This window comes from Drosophila virilis, chromosome 6, assembly GCF_030788295.1.
Source record: "Drosophila virilis strain 15010-1051.87 chromosome 6, Dvir_AGI_RSII-ME, whole genome shotgun sequence".
Taxonomy (NCBI): domain Eukaryota; kingdom Metazoa; phylum Arthropoda; class Insecta; order Diptera; family Drosophilidae; genus Drosophila; species Drosophila virilis.
Window position 1 is genome coordinate 984,807 of NC_091548.1, and position 16,087 is coordinate 1,000,893.

The 16,087-nt window shown below is 35.9% G+C and overlaps 1 protein-coding gene across 2 annotated transcripts; it reads right to left on the reverse strand.

Moving 5' to 3' along the window:
• Window positions 1-1,899: 1,899 nt before the first annotated feature.
• Ephrin (ephrin) lies at window positions 1,900-15,475 on the reverse strand. 2 transcript variants are annotated; one of them, XM_032434253.2, is made up of 5 exons: window positions 15,324-15,475; window positions 12,818-13,901; window positions 8,255-8,565; window positions 7,553-8,191; window positions 1,900-5,426 (listed from the first exon to the last, which is right to left on the reverse strand). In XM_032434253.2, exons 2-5 carry the CDS (start codon window positions 13,633-13,635, stop codon window positions 5,146-5,148), a joined length of 2,049 nt encoding a protein of 682 aa, XP_032290144.1. In that variant the 5' UTR covers window positions 13,636-13,901; window positions 15,324-15,475; the 3' UTR covers window positions 1,900-5,145. The 2 variants fall into 2 exon arrangements, with proteins under 2 accessions (XP_032290144.1, XP_002059703.2); XM_002059667.4 differs by having other exon boundaries at window positions 15,309-15,475.
• Between the last annotated feature and the right edge of the window lie 612 nt (window positions 15,476-16,087).

The window sequence follows — 16,087 nt, forward strand, 5'->3', positions numbered from 1 at the left end:
AAGCTATCTTAATGAAACTTTGCAGAACTCCCTCTTTCTGTTGCACGCAGCACATATGTGAAAACCAGCTGGATCGGACCACTATATCATATAGCTGCCATAGGAATGATCGGTCGAAAATTAAGTTTTTGGATGAAAAAACATTTTGTTTTTCAAGATATCTTGACCAAACTAGGCATTTATTAGTTTTACTTTACTCCTCATATATATGCAAAATCCTATTAAGATCGGACCACTCTATCATATAGCTGCAATAGGAACGATCGGTCGAAAATTAAGTCGTATGAAAAAACATTTTGATTATCAAGATATCTTGACCAAACTCGGCACATACTATTTTCCCGGTACTTCTTAGATAGGGGCAAGGCACTATGAGCATTATGAAAAGGTTGGGTCTGCAAGGGTATTAGATCTTTGGCGTGCCGAAGATAGCCCTTCTTTCTCGATATTAGTTGGGCTCCGTTTCCCTACGCGCTTCTTTAGAAAAGCCCACAAATTTTCAATTGGGTTTAAGTCAGGAGTCTGGGCAGGGGTGTCAATGACTTTGCTGCAATTATACAGTAGCCAAGTCCTGCACAAAAACGATTTGTGTTTGGGGTCGTTGTCCTGATAAAGCTTGTACCTCTGTTTATTGGGGTTTTAAGGGGCTTTGAAGCCAAACTTTATTGCGCTCCTTGACAATTCATTTTTTAGAATGCCCAAGTAAAACTCTTTAGTCATCACATCATTGAAAATGCGCAGCTCACTAACACCTTTTGACGATGTGCAGCCCCGCACCATAACCGAAAGCTTGCCAAACTCTACTGTTGGTATTATATTCTTCGATTCCAGAGCTGCATTGGGCTTTCTCCAAACTTTGCTGGGTCCGTCATGATAATATAACATTATTTTTGTCTCGTCACAAAAAATAACGTCATCCCAGTACTCCGTTGGCTTGTTGACATCGGCAATTGAAAAATTAAGCCGCTTCTGAATATTTACTGCCGACAGTAGTGGCTTCTTCCTAACTATTTGCGAGGAGTATTTATGCACTTTTAAGACTTTACGAACTGTCTCGTGGCTCACTGTCTTATTGCAGTCATTTTTAAGTCCAATGCCAATTGTCGGAGGCTAGTTTGAGGTTGATCGTTGATCTGTTTTAAAATTTGTCCATGATCGCGTCTAGTGAACTTCGCTGGTCTGCATCCGGAGTGCTTTAATTCCAATCTGTTTTCTTTTTCGGCGCGGTTAATAATATTATAAATAGTTCTTAGCCTTATTACGAACATTTCCGCCAATTCTTTAGCAGATTTCCCCTTATGGTAGTGGAAATAAACTAGTTGAATTAGATTTTTATTAACTCGTTGACCAGGCATTGCAAAAAGCTCTAAATTAGGCAAGATGAAAACTGTCAAAAACGCAAAATCGCTTAGAAGGTTCGCACACTGCATATCAATGACTCACACATTCAAATTTCTTTGAATTTGGAGTACCATTAGGTAGCTTGGGGTCTATTTCGTTTGTGCCTTATATCTATGAAGAATACTTAGAATAATAATAATATGCAAAAACAATTAAGAAGAAATAGTTTAATTCGGTCAAATATTAGTTTAAAAATGATTTTGTGTGCTGTTTTTCCTTTTGCAAACAATTACTTGACAAACTGTATTTAATTAAAAGGTTCTTCTTTAAGTCACATACACTTCCACTCCTTTCTGGGACTGATTCAGAGAGCAAGTAAGAAGTACATATGATTTGTGCGATGGAATGGAATTGCGGTCATTTATCTTGCTCTCACTACAGAAAACTGCCTTGGCTTACTCTCTTGTTTGGTAGAACGGCAGCTACTCAGTGCTCTCTCATTATGGTTAGGGATCGTACACATAGATATAAGAAAATGAATGAATGACACGCAGGATGTTAATTTAAATTTGTTTGTTTTTATTTTCATTGATACATTGTTCACTTCTCCACTCTGTTGTTTTCTTGCCTTCGTTCGTATTCTCTTTATACATACATATGTAGTTCGTTTGTGTTGAATGCAGTTGCTTATCTTACCCCTTAAATGGTATAAGTAGATATAAATTTTCTGTGCTACAGTTAAAAACTACAATTTAGTCCTTCACTACCCCAACTTTGCTATCGGCCTACAATAAAACCAGCTCCATGTATAAGTGCATACACATACAAGTGTATTCCACTATAATTGAATTACACAGTTATCGTTGAGCGCTTGTGGCATGTGTGAGTGTGTGAATGTGTGTTGAGTGTGTGTATGTTCGTGGATGTTTATAGCATACTTATAAGGGCCAGTTATAATATGGTTCATATGAGAGCAACAGCTGTTTATTCGGTCTGTTATGTATTCTGTATTCAAAATCGTGTTCTTAAATTGCATAAAAGCATAAATTGAGGCTTGGAATGAAGTATAATTAAATCATTGTACGAATCAGTCTAATGTTTAAATAAAACTGAAGCACAAATTGACAATTTAAAGCAAAAGCAAAAAGCCAAATCAATTAAAAATGTTATTTATTTACGATCGACGAGCATTAAAATAAAAATAACCAAATTTATCTGAAAAAATGTACAAAATCGGATGGACAAGAAAAATGTAAATCATTCCAAAAATTTGCATTCCAATATAATTGTACCGATAAAAATTGTGCCATTTTCAGGAAACAGACTTGTGAACAATGTGTAAAAATATAATGGCTAATCGTCAGTCAAAAAAGGGAATATGCGGTCAAAATCAAGCCGGATGGGGTAAGTTGTTAACGTTTTAAGCCCTATTTAACCCCAAAAGAAGACAGAAAATATGAGATAAATTTGATAAAACTAAATGGATAGTTAGTTATTAAAAAAAACTATTTGTAAGGTTCAGTATGTATGTACGTATGTATATGATTGTTTGTATGTATGTATTGTATTGAATTGTATTGTATGGGGTGTATTGTGTGCGTAATCCTAATCATCTCAATCGGTATGTGGTAAGATCCTATTGTATCTACATTTGTGTGTGTATTGTTGACTATGTGGAGTTAGCTTTGCAAAGCATTTTATTGAAATCATTTTAAAACGGGATTCGGTTCTCGGTTTCTGCGTGCTGCCCGATTTCGCTACGATTTGGGCGAGGTCGTCGGATGATATAAATTCGGTTTAGTCGTAAGCTGTCTGGTTTTCCTTAAATAAGCGTTTGCTATTGTGGGGATCGAGTACCTTGAGTTACAAGTGGGAAAAGAGTGCTACGCTCCACTAACTTAGAGCTTAGAGTGTGTTTTACAATTAAGTACTGCATTTTGAGTGTGTGTGTATGTGTGTGTGTGTGTGTGTGTGTGTGTGTGTGTGTGTGCGTGCGTGCGTGTGTGTGTGTGTGCGTGTGTGTGTGTGTGTGGGTGTATGGGTATGCTTGTTTCTATATGTATGTTTACTTCATTGTTTGTTAGTTAAGTACCTTACAGAAAACAAAAACAATAATTTTTTCAGAATATTTTTAAAGTCAGTTTATACATAATGCACATGATCAGAACTAGACTTTAATTATACACCGAAAAAATCTGTACCTTCATTATTCTCGAGTGTGTGCAAGTTTATGTCTTGAATGTCTTCTGTATATGAATACTTGCTTATATGGTATGTAAATATTTGTTTGTTTATCATTTTCATTTCATTTGTTTTCAGTTTTCTTTATGTATGAATGGAGCAAATACTGCTACAATACATGACAAATTACAAAATCTCTTCGTTTATTAAATATACAATTATTATAACGTTTCACCTAAACTTTGCTGTGTCCTTTCACATACATTTCAATGTATATACGAATGTATCTTCTAGTATACTTATATAACTTATATTTATATATATATATATATATGTATATATATATATATATGCATATACTGCTTGGTTCATTTACAAAATTATAAAATTAAAAACTAAAAAAACAAGAACAAAAAGCATAAGAACGTAAAACTTACAGTTGAGTTCTTTGAATTTCACCTTTCCCATATTCGAAATACTTAATACGAATATAATTGTAATTGCAAGTGTAAGTGTAAATGTAAATGTAAATGTAAATGTTAATGTAAATGTAAATGTAAATGCATACGAAACATTCATACATACATAGGTTCGATTTAACATTTACTTTCGTGTACGTTTACATTATCGTCTCTGGCATTCGCTTAGTCTGACCTAGTATCTATTTTCCTACACGTGTTTTATATAAACGCTAATTTTTTATTTATTTTTTTAAATTTTTTTTGTTAATTTTCAGTCAAAACTTTCACCGTACAAGGCAGTTGCTGCACGAGAAGTATGTGTATATAATGTGAGTTTGCTTTTGAGTTAGAAGTGTCAAATTTGTTTGATTACGACATTCGAGGATCTATTACACACAAAGATTAGATGCTAATTGATGGAGTAGTGCGTGGATAAACGTGTGTTTATGATCTGAATGACTTTCAATTCAAAAACTTCTTTAGGTCCACGTTAAACAATAACTTTTAACTGAAGATGAAGTTGTTGAAGGAGCAACATAAATAATTATATTTACAGCAAAATAAATATGCCAAAGTTGTCTTTAATACCTCAAATAAATTGCAAACTTCATAACATTTTATCGACATATGCAAAAATAGTTTGTGAGGTGCTCGCATGTGCATTGCTTCCTACTGAATTTAGTTGCATATTTTTGACTCATTCCAATAAGGTAGAATAAACAAGGCGCTAAGTGATTATATTGATTCGGTTTTGGGAAACTTTGGGAATACGAACTGCAACGAGACCAGAGCCCTATGGCTCTAAGGCCAATGGCAATTAAAACTTATACTCTCTTCAAACTGTAATCGTCTTAAATCGGCGTATTGCCATTTTTTCTTGACTTATGCGTAAAGTTAATCTATATCGCTATAAACTATGTTTTAATGGGCTTGAAAATTTCATTTGTTTACTTATTTATTCTATTTCACCTTTCTCCTTCTTTTCAACTACTCACTTCCTCGCTTGCTTTAATTTGGCTCCATTCGAATCGATCCTATTGAAAATACAAAATTATGCAAATATGTTTACATAGTACTACCAAAGGACGTTGTGTGTGAGATGTTATGTCTTCTTAAATTAACTAGCAGCTGCAGCGAGAGAGAGAGAGCCGTTGATAACGATTCACCGGTAATTAATGCCAAGAGGTTCGGGGCGGCGACGCATCGTATATGCGGCAGGTGCCCAAAACAGGTATTGAAATGTGATTACTATGATGGCCAGCAAGAGTGTTAAATTAATACCATAGGCATGCATAGAAGTTAGACCCTGGGTGGCTGCTCCGCCTGCCAGCCAGGTCCAAATCCAGATATGGCTGCGAGTTGCTTGCCCTGATCCACTGTTGTAGGTGAGCTCTTCGTTTTTGACTACCTCATTGGGATGCTTGTCATAATTGTGGTGATCATCTGTAATTACAAAATGGATGTTGAATTTTCATTTGGGTTCAAAGTTAGCCGTTTAATATTGACAATAATGCCAAGTAAAATCCTTATATCGTGTGCTCTTTTGACGGATTGTGAAAAGAACTGGACTGTAACCCAAAATGGTTCAGTTTATAATCAACCCAAATATTTTGGGATTTATCACCTTTATCATGATCAACATTTAATGTAATTGGTCGTTTACATAGTATAATGTGGTGGTAGGTTGGCAAAATAATAAAGCTGTAAATTTTTGAGTTTCGCTGAAAATATTTGCACTTTCATACTCTGTTTACAAAGTAAACAAGTAAGATGTTCTAGTCGTGAGCTCCCGACTAGGGGATACCCTGAACCCTCTTCTTCCAACATCAAATGCATATGAATATTCTATTTTAGAAGATATATGTCAAGTTTGATGACTCAATCTCTTATTATTTACCAAAACTTCCCAATAAACAGGATATCGATATCGATTTATATTGATTGCTTGCAAAAGGAGTTTTTTCGTCTGTTCTAATTATAATAATATCTGTTTTATTTTTTTTTCATGACCACTAAAAAAAGGTAATGCTAATGAAAATGAATTGAATGAATAGTGATAATGAATAGTAAGTAATGAAAACTTAATTTCATTAACTCTGATAATTGATTTATAAATAGTTACTTACATATATTTATAAAATATATAATTGAAATACAAGTTAAATGAAGCATATTTAAATGATTAAAATCAATTAATAAAGTTTTCATTGAAAATGCTAATGCTAAAAATATTTGTTCATTACTTTCAATTTTGGAAATATATTCGTAAAATTATTTGCTATAATTTTTTATTTATAATGAAATGTGATTTCCATTATCATATCTTTTCATTAATAATGGTTTTTGGTTTTATAATTTTAATAATTATTAAACATTTTAAGTGATGAAATGCGATTTTCATTATCATTACCTTTTTGAAAAGCGTATATAATTATCATTAGTGCCTTCAAAGCAAACGAAAATATTAGATACTCCTGTACACATTAATAAGACACGTATCCTACATTCCATTGGACCATTGTCATGAAATGCGTAACACATAGAAGGATAAATTTCCGACCTTATAAAGTAGATATACTTCTGATTATTATCAAAAACTTTACCGATAGGCACTATCGTCTGTGTGTTTCTGCGCAAACTGGTCTCTCAGTCTGAAGGTTCTGTCATAAAACATTGCCTAGGTCCGTCCTTCTATTGCAGACAGTATATATAGCTGTCATAGGAATGGTCGGTGGAAAATCATGTTCTTATATAAAAGATTTGGTTTTTTAAAATATCTTAACCAAAGCCTACAAACGTATCAACATCAGTCAACTATACCATAAGATTTGCAGAAAGAATTACACCAAACTCAGCAATTACAAGCTACCCAAAAATTCCTCGGATTTCTCAAACAAAAAGCATAATTTCACAAAAATATTTTATCTGCGCCCTAAAATTGTGAAGTCAATCAATAATCAAGACGACCTTTTCAAGCTTTGCTGTAACCACGCACTATTGTGAAAATTGAAAATTAGCATGCCGAACTAAACTTCATCTTAGAAATTATTATTAAGGTGGGTATGGAACGGAATTATGGTATGGGTATCATGGACGCAGGCACAGTTTTAGGTAATGGCAAATGCATTTCTATAAGTTCTACTTACTTTTTCTGTTATTATTGTTAGTACCGAGGTCTGGCGGACTGTGGAAAGATTGTGTGTAATTGCTAATACTTGTATTGTTATGACTGTCTGAGTTGGTGTTAATTTTGACATTGATGTGTTTCGGATGGAACAATTGCTTGCTATTGTTAGTAGTAGTATTTATGGTGGATGTAGTTATTAAGAATCTGCTGGATGATGTGTTATTTGTGTCCATGCCCCAAGTATTTAATGGCCAATTAATGGTGCTCTGTACAATGTTACTGTGGTTTGTGTCAACCAGAACTGGCGGCAAATAGTGAATATCTCTGCCAATATTGACGGGAATAGCAGTGCCAATGCCGCTGCCCGCCATCAAACGGCTGTCAACTTTTTGTTTATCGTACTGATCTGCATCTGCAATCTGTTTTTTTAATGTGTCCTTACCATTGCTATTCACATTCATATTGCCCTTGTGGTGCGGATGCTGATTATTTGGTTGCGTTGGCACATTATTAATTCGAATGCCAGTCTGTATGTGATGATGGCCGGGATAGTTCATATGAACGCCGCCCCGACCCGGTGGCAGCATATTTATGCTCCCATGGCCAGGTGACAGCATTATGCCGCCAGTACCAGAGCTACCGCTAGCACCACCTCCAGCTGCTCCAATATTGTTGCCCATTACGTTTGGTTGAATGGGTATGCGATTGAATTGATCAATGTTCGTGTTGATCGACGTGCCCATCATTCCGCTTATGGGCTTTAGTTGAACACCGCCTCCGCTGCCGCCGCTTCCGCTGCCAACTGCTGATCCACCCGGTATGAATCCAGTATTAGTGCTAATGGTATTGACACCATTATGACCATGTCCATGGTTAGCATTCGCATTTAGATTTTGATCTACATTTAGCCCCGCATTGTCGACGCCATTGCCACTTTCGGCTGGGACACTGCCCAGAAGCGTTGTTTCCGTTGTCTTGTTCTTATCTTCGGCTGCACAGCACACTTTAAACACAACTTTCATATTATTTGTGGAACAACGACCGCCAATGCGACGGTACAAATCGTCCTTCGATGACGTCGCTAATTGTAGAAAAAAAGAAAGCATACAATATATATTTATAATAATATAATCGCAGTACTCACAAATGAAATAGTAGTCATTTCCAGGTAGGAACTCTAAACCACCTGGCTGCGGTGTAAATGGCCGGAAAGTTATCGTAAAAAACATTAATTTCTGAGGCTTATCACATATAGCTATTACTCGCGGATCTGCGTTCGTTATGCGACATGTTTCGTACTCCACTTTAGACACGTTGTATATTATGTACTTCTCCGTTTCGTTCTCGAATGCGCCGGGCTCATAAACTGGACATATAATGTGCACCTGGTCGAATTCGAATGCCAGATTGCCCTTATTCACGTCAATAATATGATCGGTGTTATCAATCCGAAATCTACAAATCAAAATTTGAATAGACATTATTATTTATTTACCTTCGAAGAAAAGGGCCCAAGTTTTCAGATAATTTTAATTTATTAGGGCACTTGTAAATTACCAATAAATCATTCTTTTCAATAACAATGGGGATAATAAAATAATAATATTCCGGCCCTTTTCCCCACAAGAGGACTCGCTTTGTGAAAAGGGTGAAAGCCATCAAAATGGATATTTTCTCGAAAATCTTGGAAAATTAGTTTGAGTATCAAACAAATCTAAATTCCTCAAAGGGCCTTTTTGAATTAACTGTTAATAGAATATTAACGGTATTACTTAAGCCAAGCAGAAAGGGTTGTCTTCAGAAATCTAAAGGTTGTAACAATTTCAAATTCTCCAGCCCCTATTACTCTCTGAGATCCACCTGGTTATGATTTAAGATCAAAGATGACTTTTTTTACACATGTAAAATACATTATGGCAGATCTTAATATTTCGGTTATCTAGGGTATTTCATCTTCTTATCTTTTATGTTTGAGTTGCTTGCGGTAAATATGTATATAAAAGACTCACAAAATGTTTCATTTAATGGGGTATATTACTTTAAATGCATAACCCAAAACTATTGTAAAGGAACGCACAACAGTGCAGGGTATATCCAAGCCGAACAATCTTGGTTTGTCAAAGTGAAGCCTTCCACAGGAATAAATAACAGCACTAAGCAGAACGCCAACAAGTTATCCTCCGTAGCACCCGTCCCCCCTCCCTCACCCACACCATTCACCCATTACGCATGTGCTCACATGCAAGCGGAGAAAAGGACAGAGAGACAGAGAAAGAGAGAGAGGAAAAAATGCGTTATTTATTTGTGAAATTTGCGACTAAAAGCTGGTGGTGCGTTGGCAGAATGTAGAATGCAGAACGTGCGGTGCGGGGGAGGGGGAATTGGCGTAAGGCTGATTCTTAAAACCCATGCTCGGCTGCAGTTGAAACCACAGGAGGGTACCCTCTGTACCCCAAGGCCCCCCTCCCCCTCTCACTTTCCAACCTATCCAAGTACTGGTTAACACGACGCACGCACTTATGTATGTCTGCCTCGCCTCGCCCCGTCGACGTTTCGTTGGTTTTTTTTCTGCCCTTCCAAGTTGTTCTTTGTTTTTTCCTTTCCATTTTATTATAGAGCTTTGTAAATCAAAAATCACCCCCTAATGATGAAGTACGCATATTTTACATGTTCGCTTTGGCGACACACACTCAATCCCATAAATGCGAGTGTGCGACTAGGGTTACAGGGACACACAGTCGAAGTAAACATACACATACATATTGGAGGGTTGCTTAATAAGTTTTAACAAAATTACCATATAGTCGAAATTAAAGTTAAACATCCTTCAACAGATATTTACTATCCCGAAGTTTTTTCAATTTATACTGCCCTTCCCAATTCCGACTATCAACATATAAAATAGTAGGGGATACCCTTAAATCTTCTATTAAAATTTCCACCCGAAAGTGTAAAAAAAATCGCGAAAAATGTTTCTATTAAACTTGTTCTTTACCATAAAACTCATTTTGAAAGCCATACAAAAGAACTTGATGAATACGTAGTCAGCGATATTGAAAATTCCAAACTTGGGGCTCTTTCATCAATAGACCTTTAACACAACTTCAACTAGATGTGGAGTAAATTTATATCCAAAATGTTGAACGAAAAGCTTGCCACTGACAAGGCCAGGAAATACCTAGTATTATATAACATAAATAAACCCGTCTTGGGGATAACCTGAACCTTCTTCTACAAACATCAAATGGAGCTCATAATAAACAAGTAAGAGGGTCGGGAGCTCCTGACTAGGGGATACCCTGAACCCTCTTATTCCAACATCAAATGCATATATATTCTATTTTAGAAGCTATATGTCAAGTTTGGTGAATCTAGCTCTTATTATTTACCAAAGTTGCCCAAAAAGCAGGATACCGATATCGAGTTTTATCGATTGCTTGGAAACGGAGTAAGTTATCGATTATCGGAAACTCGATCTGCGCAGGCACTAGGACCACCTACATCTTTTAAGTCTCTAGCTCTTATAGGTTCCGAGATCCTTGCGTTCATACATATGGACGGACGGACGGACAGACAGACGGGGGGACAGACAGACGGACATGGCTTGATGCTGATCAAGAATATATATACTTTATGGGGTCGGAGATGCTTCCTTCAGCCTGTTACATACATTTGGATTTTGCACAAATACAATATCCCCTTATACCCATTTTTAATGGGTTCAGCGTATAAAAAGCAGTAATTAAAAAAATGGTTCTCTCAATAGGACTCGAGCTCGAAGCAGCCCGCACTAGGTCCCAGCGCAACAACAGCCACGACAACAATTGACTTGTACCGGGAAAAAATCGGATTAAAACGGAAAACAACAATCGCAATTGCAATTCTGTTGATAGAATTAAATAAAGACACGAATGAATGTGTGTGTGTGTGTGTCAGAAATTCTTGCAATTAAGCTAGCTGCCACGTGGCCAGATAAAACACGTTTTCTATTGTGTATATCAAATTTACCACAACAGATCTTATTGCGCTATACGATATTCGTATAATCTAATTGCATTAGAATTGTGAGCTCAATTAGGGGCTATTTACAAATGATTTATTTATTTGATTAGAATGAGACTTACAATAGCTGTAAAATGAAAGATGCTCAATATATATCCTATTCTAAAAGCTACAATAATAGCTCAAGAAATAATATATCAATATATATATCAATATAATATATCTTAACGATTGTGTGGAAACGGGACAAGTTATCCATTATCGGAAACAAACTCCTACTGCGTGGTCACTAGGAGGACCTACTTTCTATCTCGTATAGGTTCTCAGATCTTTGCGTTCATACTTAGTTTATCGCATAAAATTGCGTTGGTTGCGATGGTAATATTTGCTATTTAGGGTATTTTCAGCCCTGATCAAATCAAAAATATGTGTCCGGCTACATTACAACACTTTGTATTGTATCGAGTGAACAACTCTCGCATACTATCATACGAACACAGCTTAGCTACAAATTCCATGCACTCACCTCGCCGCTTGTTCAAAAAGTTTGTGAGCGATTATTCTGTGCACTTCTCTGGCGGCGTATCCCAATAGGACGAAGGTTTCAGGTGGCCGTCAGTGCAACTGGTTTGAGGACATTTATGTGCCTCCCTCTGCCTTTCTTATTTGTTCTGTGACTGAAGTGCGTTACTATGCGTGTTCTGTATGTTTGTACGAATCTTCGTAAAACTACTTCAACTATGCTCACGCTCTGACGAGACTTATATGAACGCTATTCCACTTAGGGGATACGTAACACGCATTTAAATATAGAAAAACCATGTAGAAATCGAAATGGACAATCTAAAGAAGACATCTTCCTATATATACATATACATATATAGATTGCTAAATTAACAAAGGTGGTAATTTTGCGACAAGAAAAATATGTTCTTAAAGTGTGGCGCGACTCTTTGCCGGACGGACGCTCTTGCAGACGTGTCATGCTACTTAGTTATCTTGCAGGACGCTCTGCATGAGATTTAAAATTTACGCGCAATTCAGATTAATTCATATTGATAAATACACATAAATAAGCATTAATAACAGTTTATGAGGTAAAAAGGCAATAATTTGTTTATAAATATATAAATAGAGTATAATTAAATACTCCCAAAACATGTAGAAATGGTCGCCTCAATCTTCAGGAACAGACACAATTTGGTGATGAATTTGTTGGTTATCTACAAGAAACACAAATGTCTCATTCAAAATATTTATCTTTCGAGTGAGTCTTTCTAATATATTATAGAATACTGATATTAACGGAATTCTGCTCATATTTAAGGAACGTAGTGAAACCTACAAATGTTGAATTCCCTCTAGAATATCTAGGAAAACAAGACAGTTAAAAATACAAGACTATGTAGCTTTTTGATTTTCCGAGATTTAAAACTGAAAGAAGAAGAAGAATACTTATAACAGATATATTCACTTTGAATTCAATTATTAGAATGCTGCTATGCAGCCAGAATCGTTAAATGGGTTTCAATGTTTATTCTTCTTATTTATGTATTCTTATATGTTTCTGGCATTCCTAAGTGGTAAGCTGATATATGTATGATCACTATACCTATTATGTGGGGTCGGAGTTGCTACGTGTCCCAATAAGGTGTATGTAGGTGTAAGATCACAATCTGAAGGTACTCAATGGGAAGGTACTCACATGCTGTTCGATGTGTTCCAATGCATGTAGAATGTCTTAGCACAGCTTGACATAGTTGATAGAAGCACCGTCTCTATGCAGATGATCGTGAGAAGCGTGACGAAGGATGTGGCCCGCAAAGATGGCAACGGAACTACCAATTTACATCGCGCTGAATGAGCTTTATTTTTATTGCTTATGTTTATTCTCGTACTGCATTCCGTATTCTTTTGTTCAGCTGCGATCAATCTGGATTTTTTAAGCGATGACCCCGGCCGGGCCTGGGACCGGGGATGCGAGTGGGGATTAAGCTGCGTTCTATCAACATGTGGGCCAACACAAGTTATTGTTGTTGTTGTTGTTGGGTTGACATGAGACATGACTCCAATGCCAAACGTTGCCGTATTGCTCCTGCTTTTACTTTTGGACTTTCGATGCATCGCTGGCTTTAAGAATGCGGTCGTTGGTTGATTTCGATTTTGGGGTCGAGCTTTTGGTATATGGTTGTCAGTGGTCATCATCCGAGTGACAACTTTTCTGCTATTACCCATGGCCCATTTATCATTCTCATGCTCAACATTATCCACAAACTTGTCAACAGCAACAGCTGATCGCTGGCACTTAATGCAGCAGAACGCCAAACTGGGCGATGGAGCGACGGGTGCGCCATCCAGTGACATGGGCTCCTTGAGACTGGAACGCTTGGACATCAGCTCTTTTTTTTGGCAGCCCGATTCTTTGCGGGGGCTTCCTGTTCCCGTTCCTGCTGGCAATGACTTCCAAGTGACAGTAAGAGCTAGTCTTCCATTTGACTTGGTCTTTGACGGGACGAGCATCATTTATAAAGTCTTTCTGTATTTCACTTGGTTCGCGCGTTGATATTTGTTTTTTGACCTTTCTCTATTGCCTTAGCTCCAACATCCACGATTCTGGACGATTTCAAGTTTTCTGCTTAAGCACAACTTTGGTAACTGTTGTTTGCGCCTGCCGTAGATGTGACTTGTTTCCTCGCGTTGCCTGTTGACCCAGTTGTTGTTCTTGTTCTTGCTTGCTCTTGACAAAATTAAACTTGCATCCGCCGGCAACATGCCGATGTCTCCCGTTTCTGTAAGTAAATTAAAACACAGACTCAGGCGCATTTTTAAGTTTTCTTACTCTCAATCAAATCTCACACAATTTTAACTAGTCAATCAATCAATCATATATCATATCAATCATATATAACACTGTTTATCCTGATGGACTATATATAACTCAATTAATTATTTAAAAAGTATCTTTATTTAATATTTAAAGAGTCCGTTTGTCAACAATAAAAGGCTGCCCCTCTTAAAAGAACAGACGTCATCGAAAAAAAATAATAATCAGAATGATGAGAGATAATGAGAATAATAAGAGATTATGAGAATGATAAGAATGATAAGAGATGATAAGAGATAACTTCACCTTTCAGTTACATTCGGTTTTACAAAGGACGGAAGAAACTTGACAAATAATTTTTACATGTATATTTATACCATATAATTTCTTGTTCGTGACTCTTGCGACTTTGTTATCCATGGATCCTATTCAATTTGAATGCAAGAAAAAGCCTTGAAAGGTAATTTATAAATTAACTTACATGTCTACTTGATAAAATAATTTAGTTTATTAAATTGTATCAAGAAAATAAGAGTATGCGTACGTCGGGGTTTAAGAGTGATGTAAATTAAGTCTGTGTACATTTTTGCACATACACACATCTCTGTGTATGTATGTATATATGTCTGTACATCATATGCTCTTTGTATTTCACTCATCGTATAGTAAATGTCGCCGATTTCGAGATGTATACAGGCTAAATTATATACATATCAATGTATATTTGCCCATGTTATAATACGCTACGAAATCGTACGGCATCTGCCCGACATTTGCAGATCCTCTATTTCTAGTATAATACATAAAGAAAAAATTAATTTTTCCCTTTATATGAACAGCAGTCTTTTGAAACCTACATATACATACATACATTTGCATTTACATACGTATGTATGTATAATATATAAATTCGGAGGGCAAAAAACTGTTTTAAAAACCTTTCTTAAATTCGAGTCCTTTATATGGCTTGTTTTGGCAAGGCAAATAATATTGTTGCACTAAAATCAAAAGTTTTCTCCCTCTATCCCACTCTATTTCTCTCTCTGTCGCTCTCTCATTCGCTCTCTCGCAAGAGACTCAAATACATAAACATTGAATTCGACACTTTTCTGTATACATACACAAACCCGATACAATAATTGAGCACTTTTTATGAATAAAAACGTGAGAAAATTTATAAACTCAAAGACTTGATACTTGGCGAAGGATACAGGGCCCGTATTAGTATTCCCGAATAACTAGAAATTAACCAATTTGACATTTGCTGTTCATTATAAATGCATAATATAACCACTATACACGCACACGCACACGCACACGCACACAGACACAATGCCAGTTTTTATGTATACATTTTTGCATTTTATTTTACTTTTCAATTAATCACATTTTTCCCATTATCTTCCATTGGTGTGAGTTGAGTTGCCGTATCCGTATTCACAACATTTTAAAATTAATTTAAATAAATTCGTATGTAAATAATATTATGCAGCATTTAAAGAGCTGTGTTAGATGTAAAAAAAAATAATACGGTACTGACAGTGTGGCAGTATCTGAAAAATGTATCTGTATCTAAAACGTATTTTTTTAAAAGTACTTTACAGTTACAAAAGTATTTGCAAGTCACGAATAATAGGTGTGACTTTTTTGTATCGCTCAGAAATGAAACCAGTAAATTTACTGCATTTCTCATAACTCCCCTTGTTAATAAACTCTTAAACAATAAATTTTCATTCATTTTTGCAAAAACCTGATAAACTGTATTTATACTAACTAAACTATCTAATCAGTTAAATGTCAGTATTTTTTTAGTGTTTTTATATTTATATTACGACCTTATCAATAGCGTTACTTAACCGATTTCGGTATGATTTTCTGCAGTAAATCTTACGCAATTTGAATATTTGTATATTAAGACCTTTCGGCCCCCTTCAAATTATCGTGATGCTTCAATTAATTTATTTTATTTTCGCAGCTCTCTTTTCTTAATCAATCGCTCGGAAAATAAGTTTAATTCCAAGCTCCTAGATTCGAGGTTTTTCTTTTGTATTCAAATATCGATATAACGTCGATATATTCGTCGCCTATATATTTATCGATACATACATGGCACAAATCTAATACCACTATCCAAAAAACATGTGTTGTCTG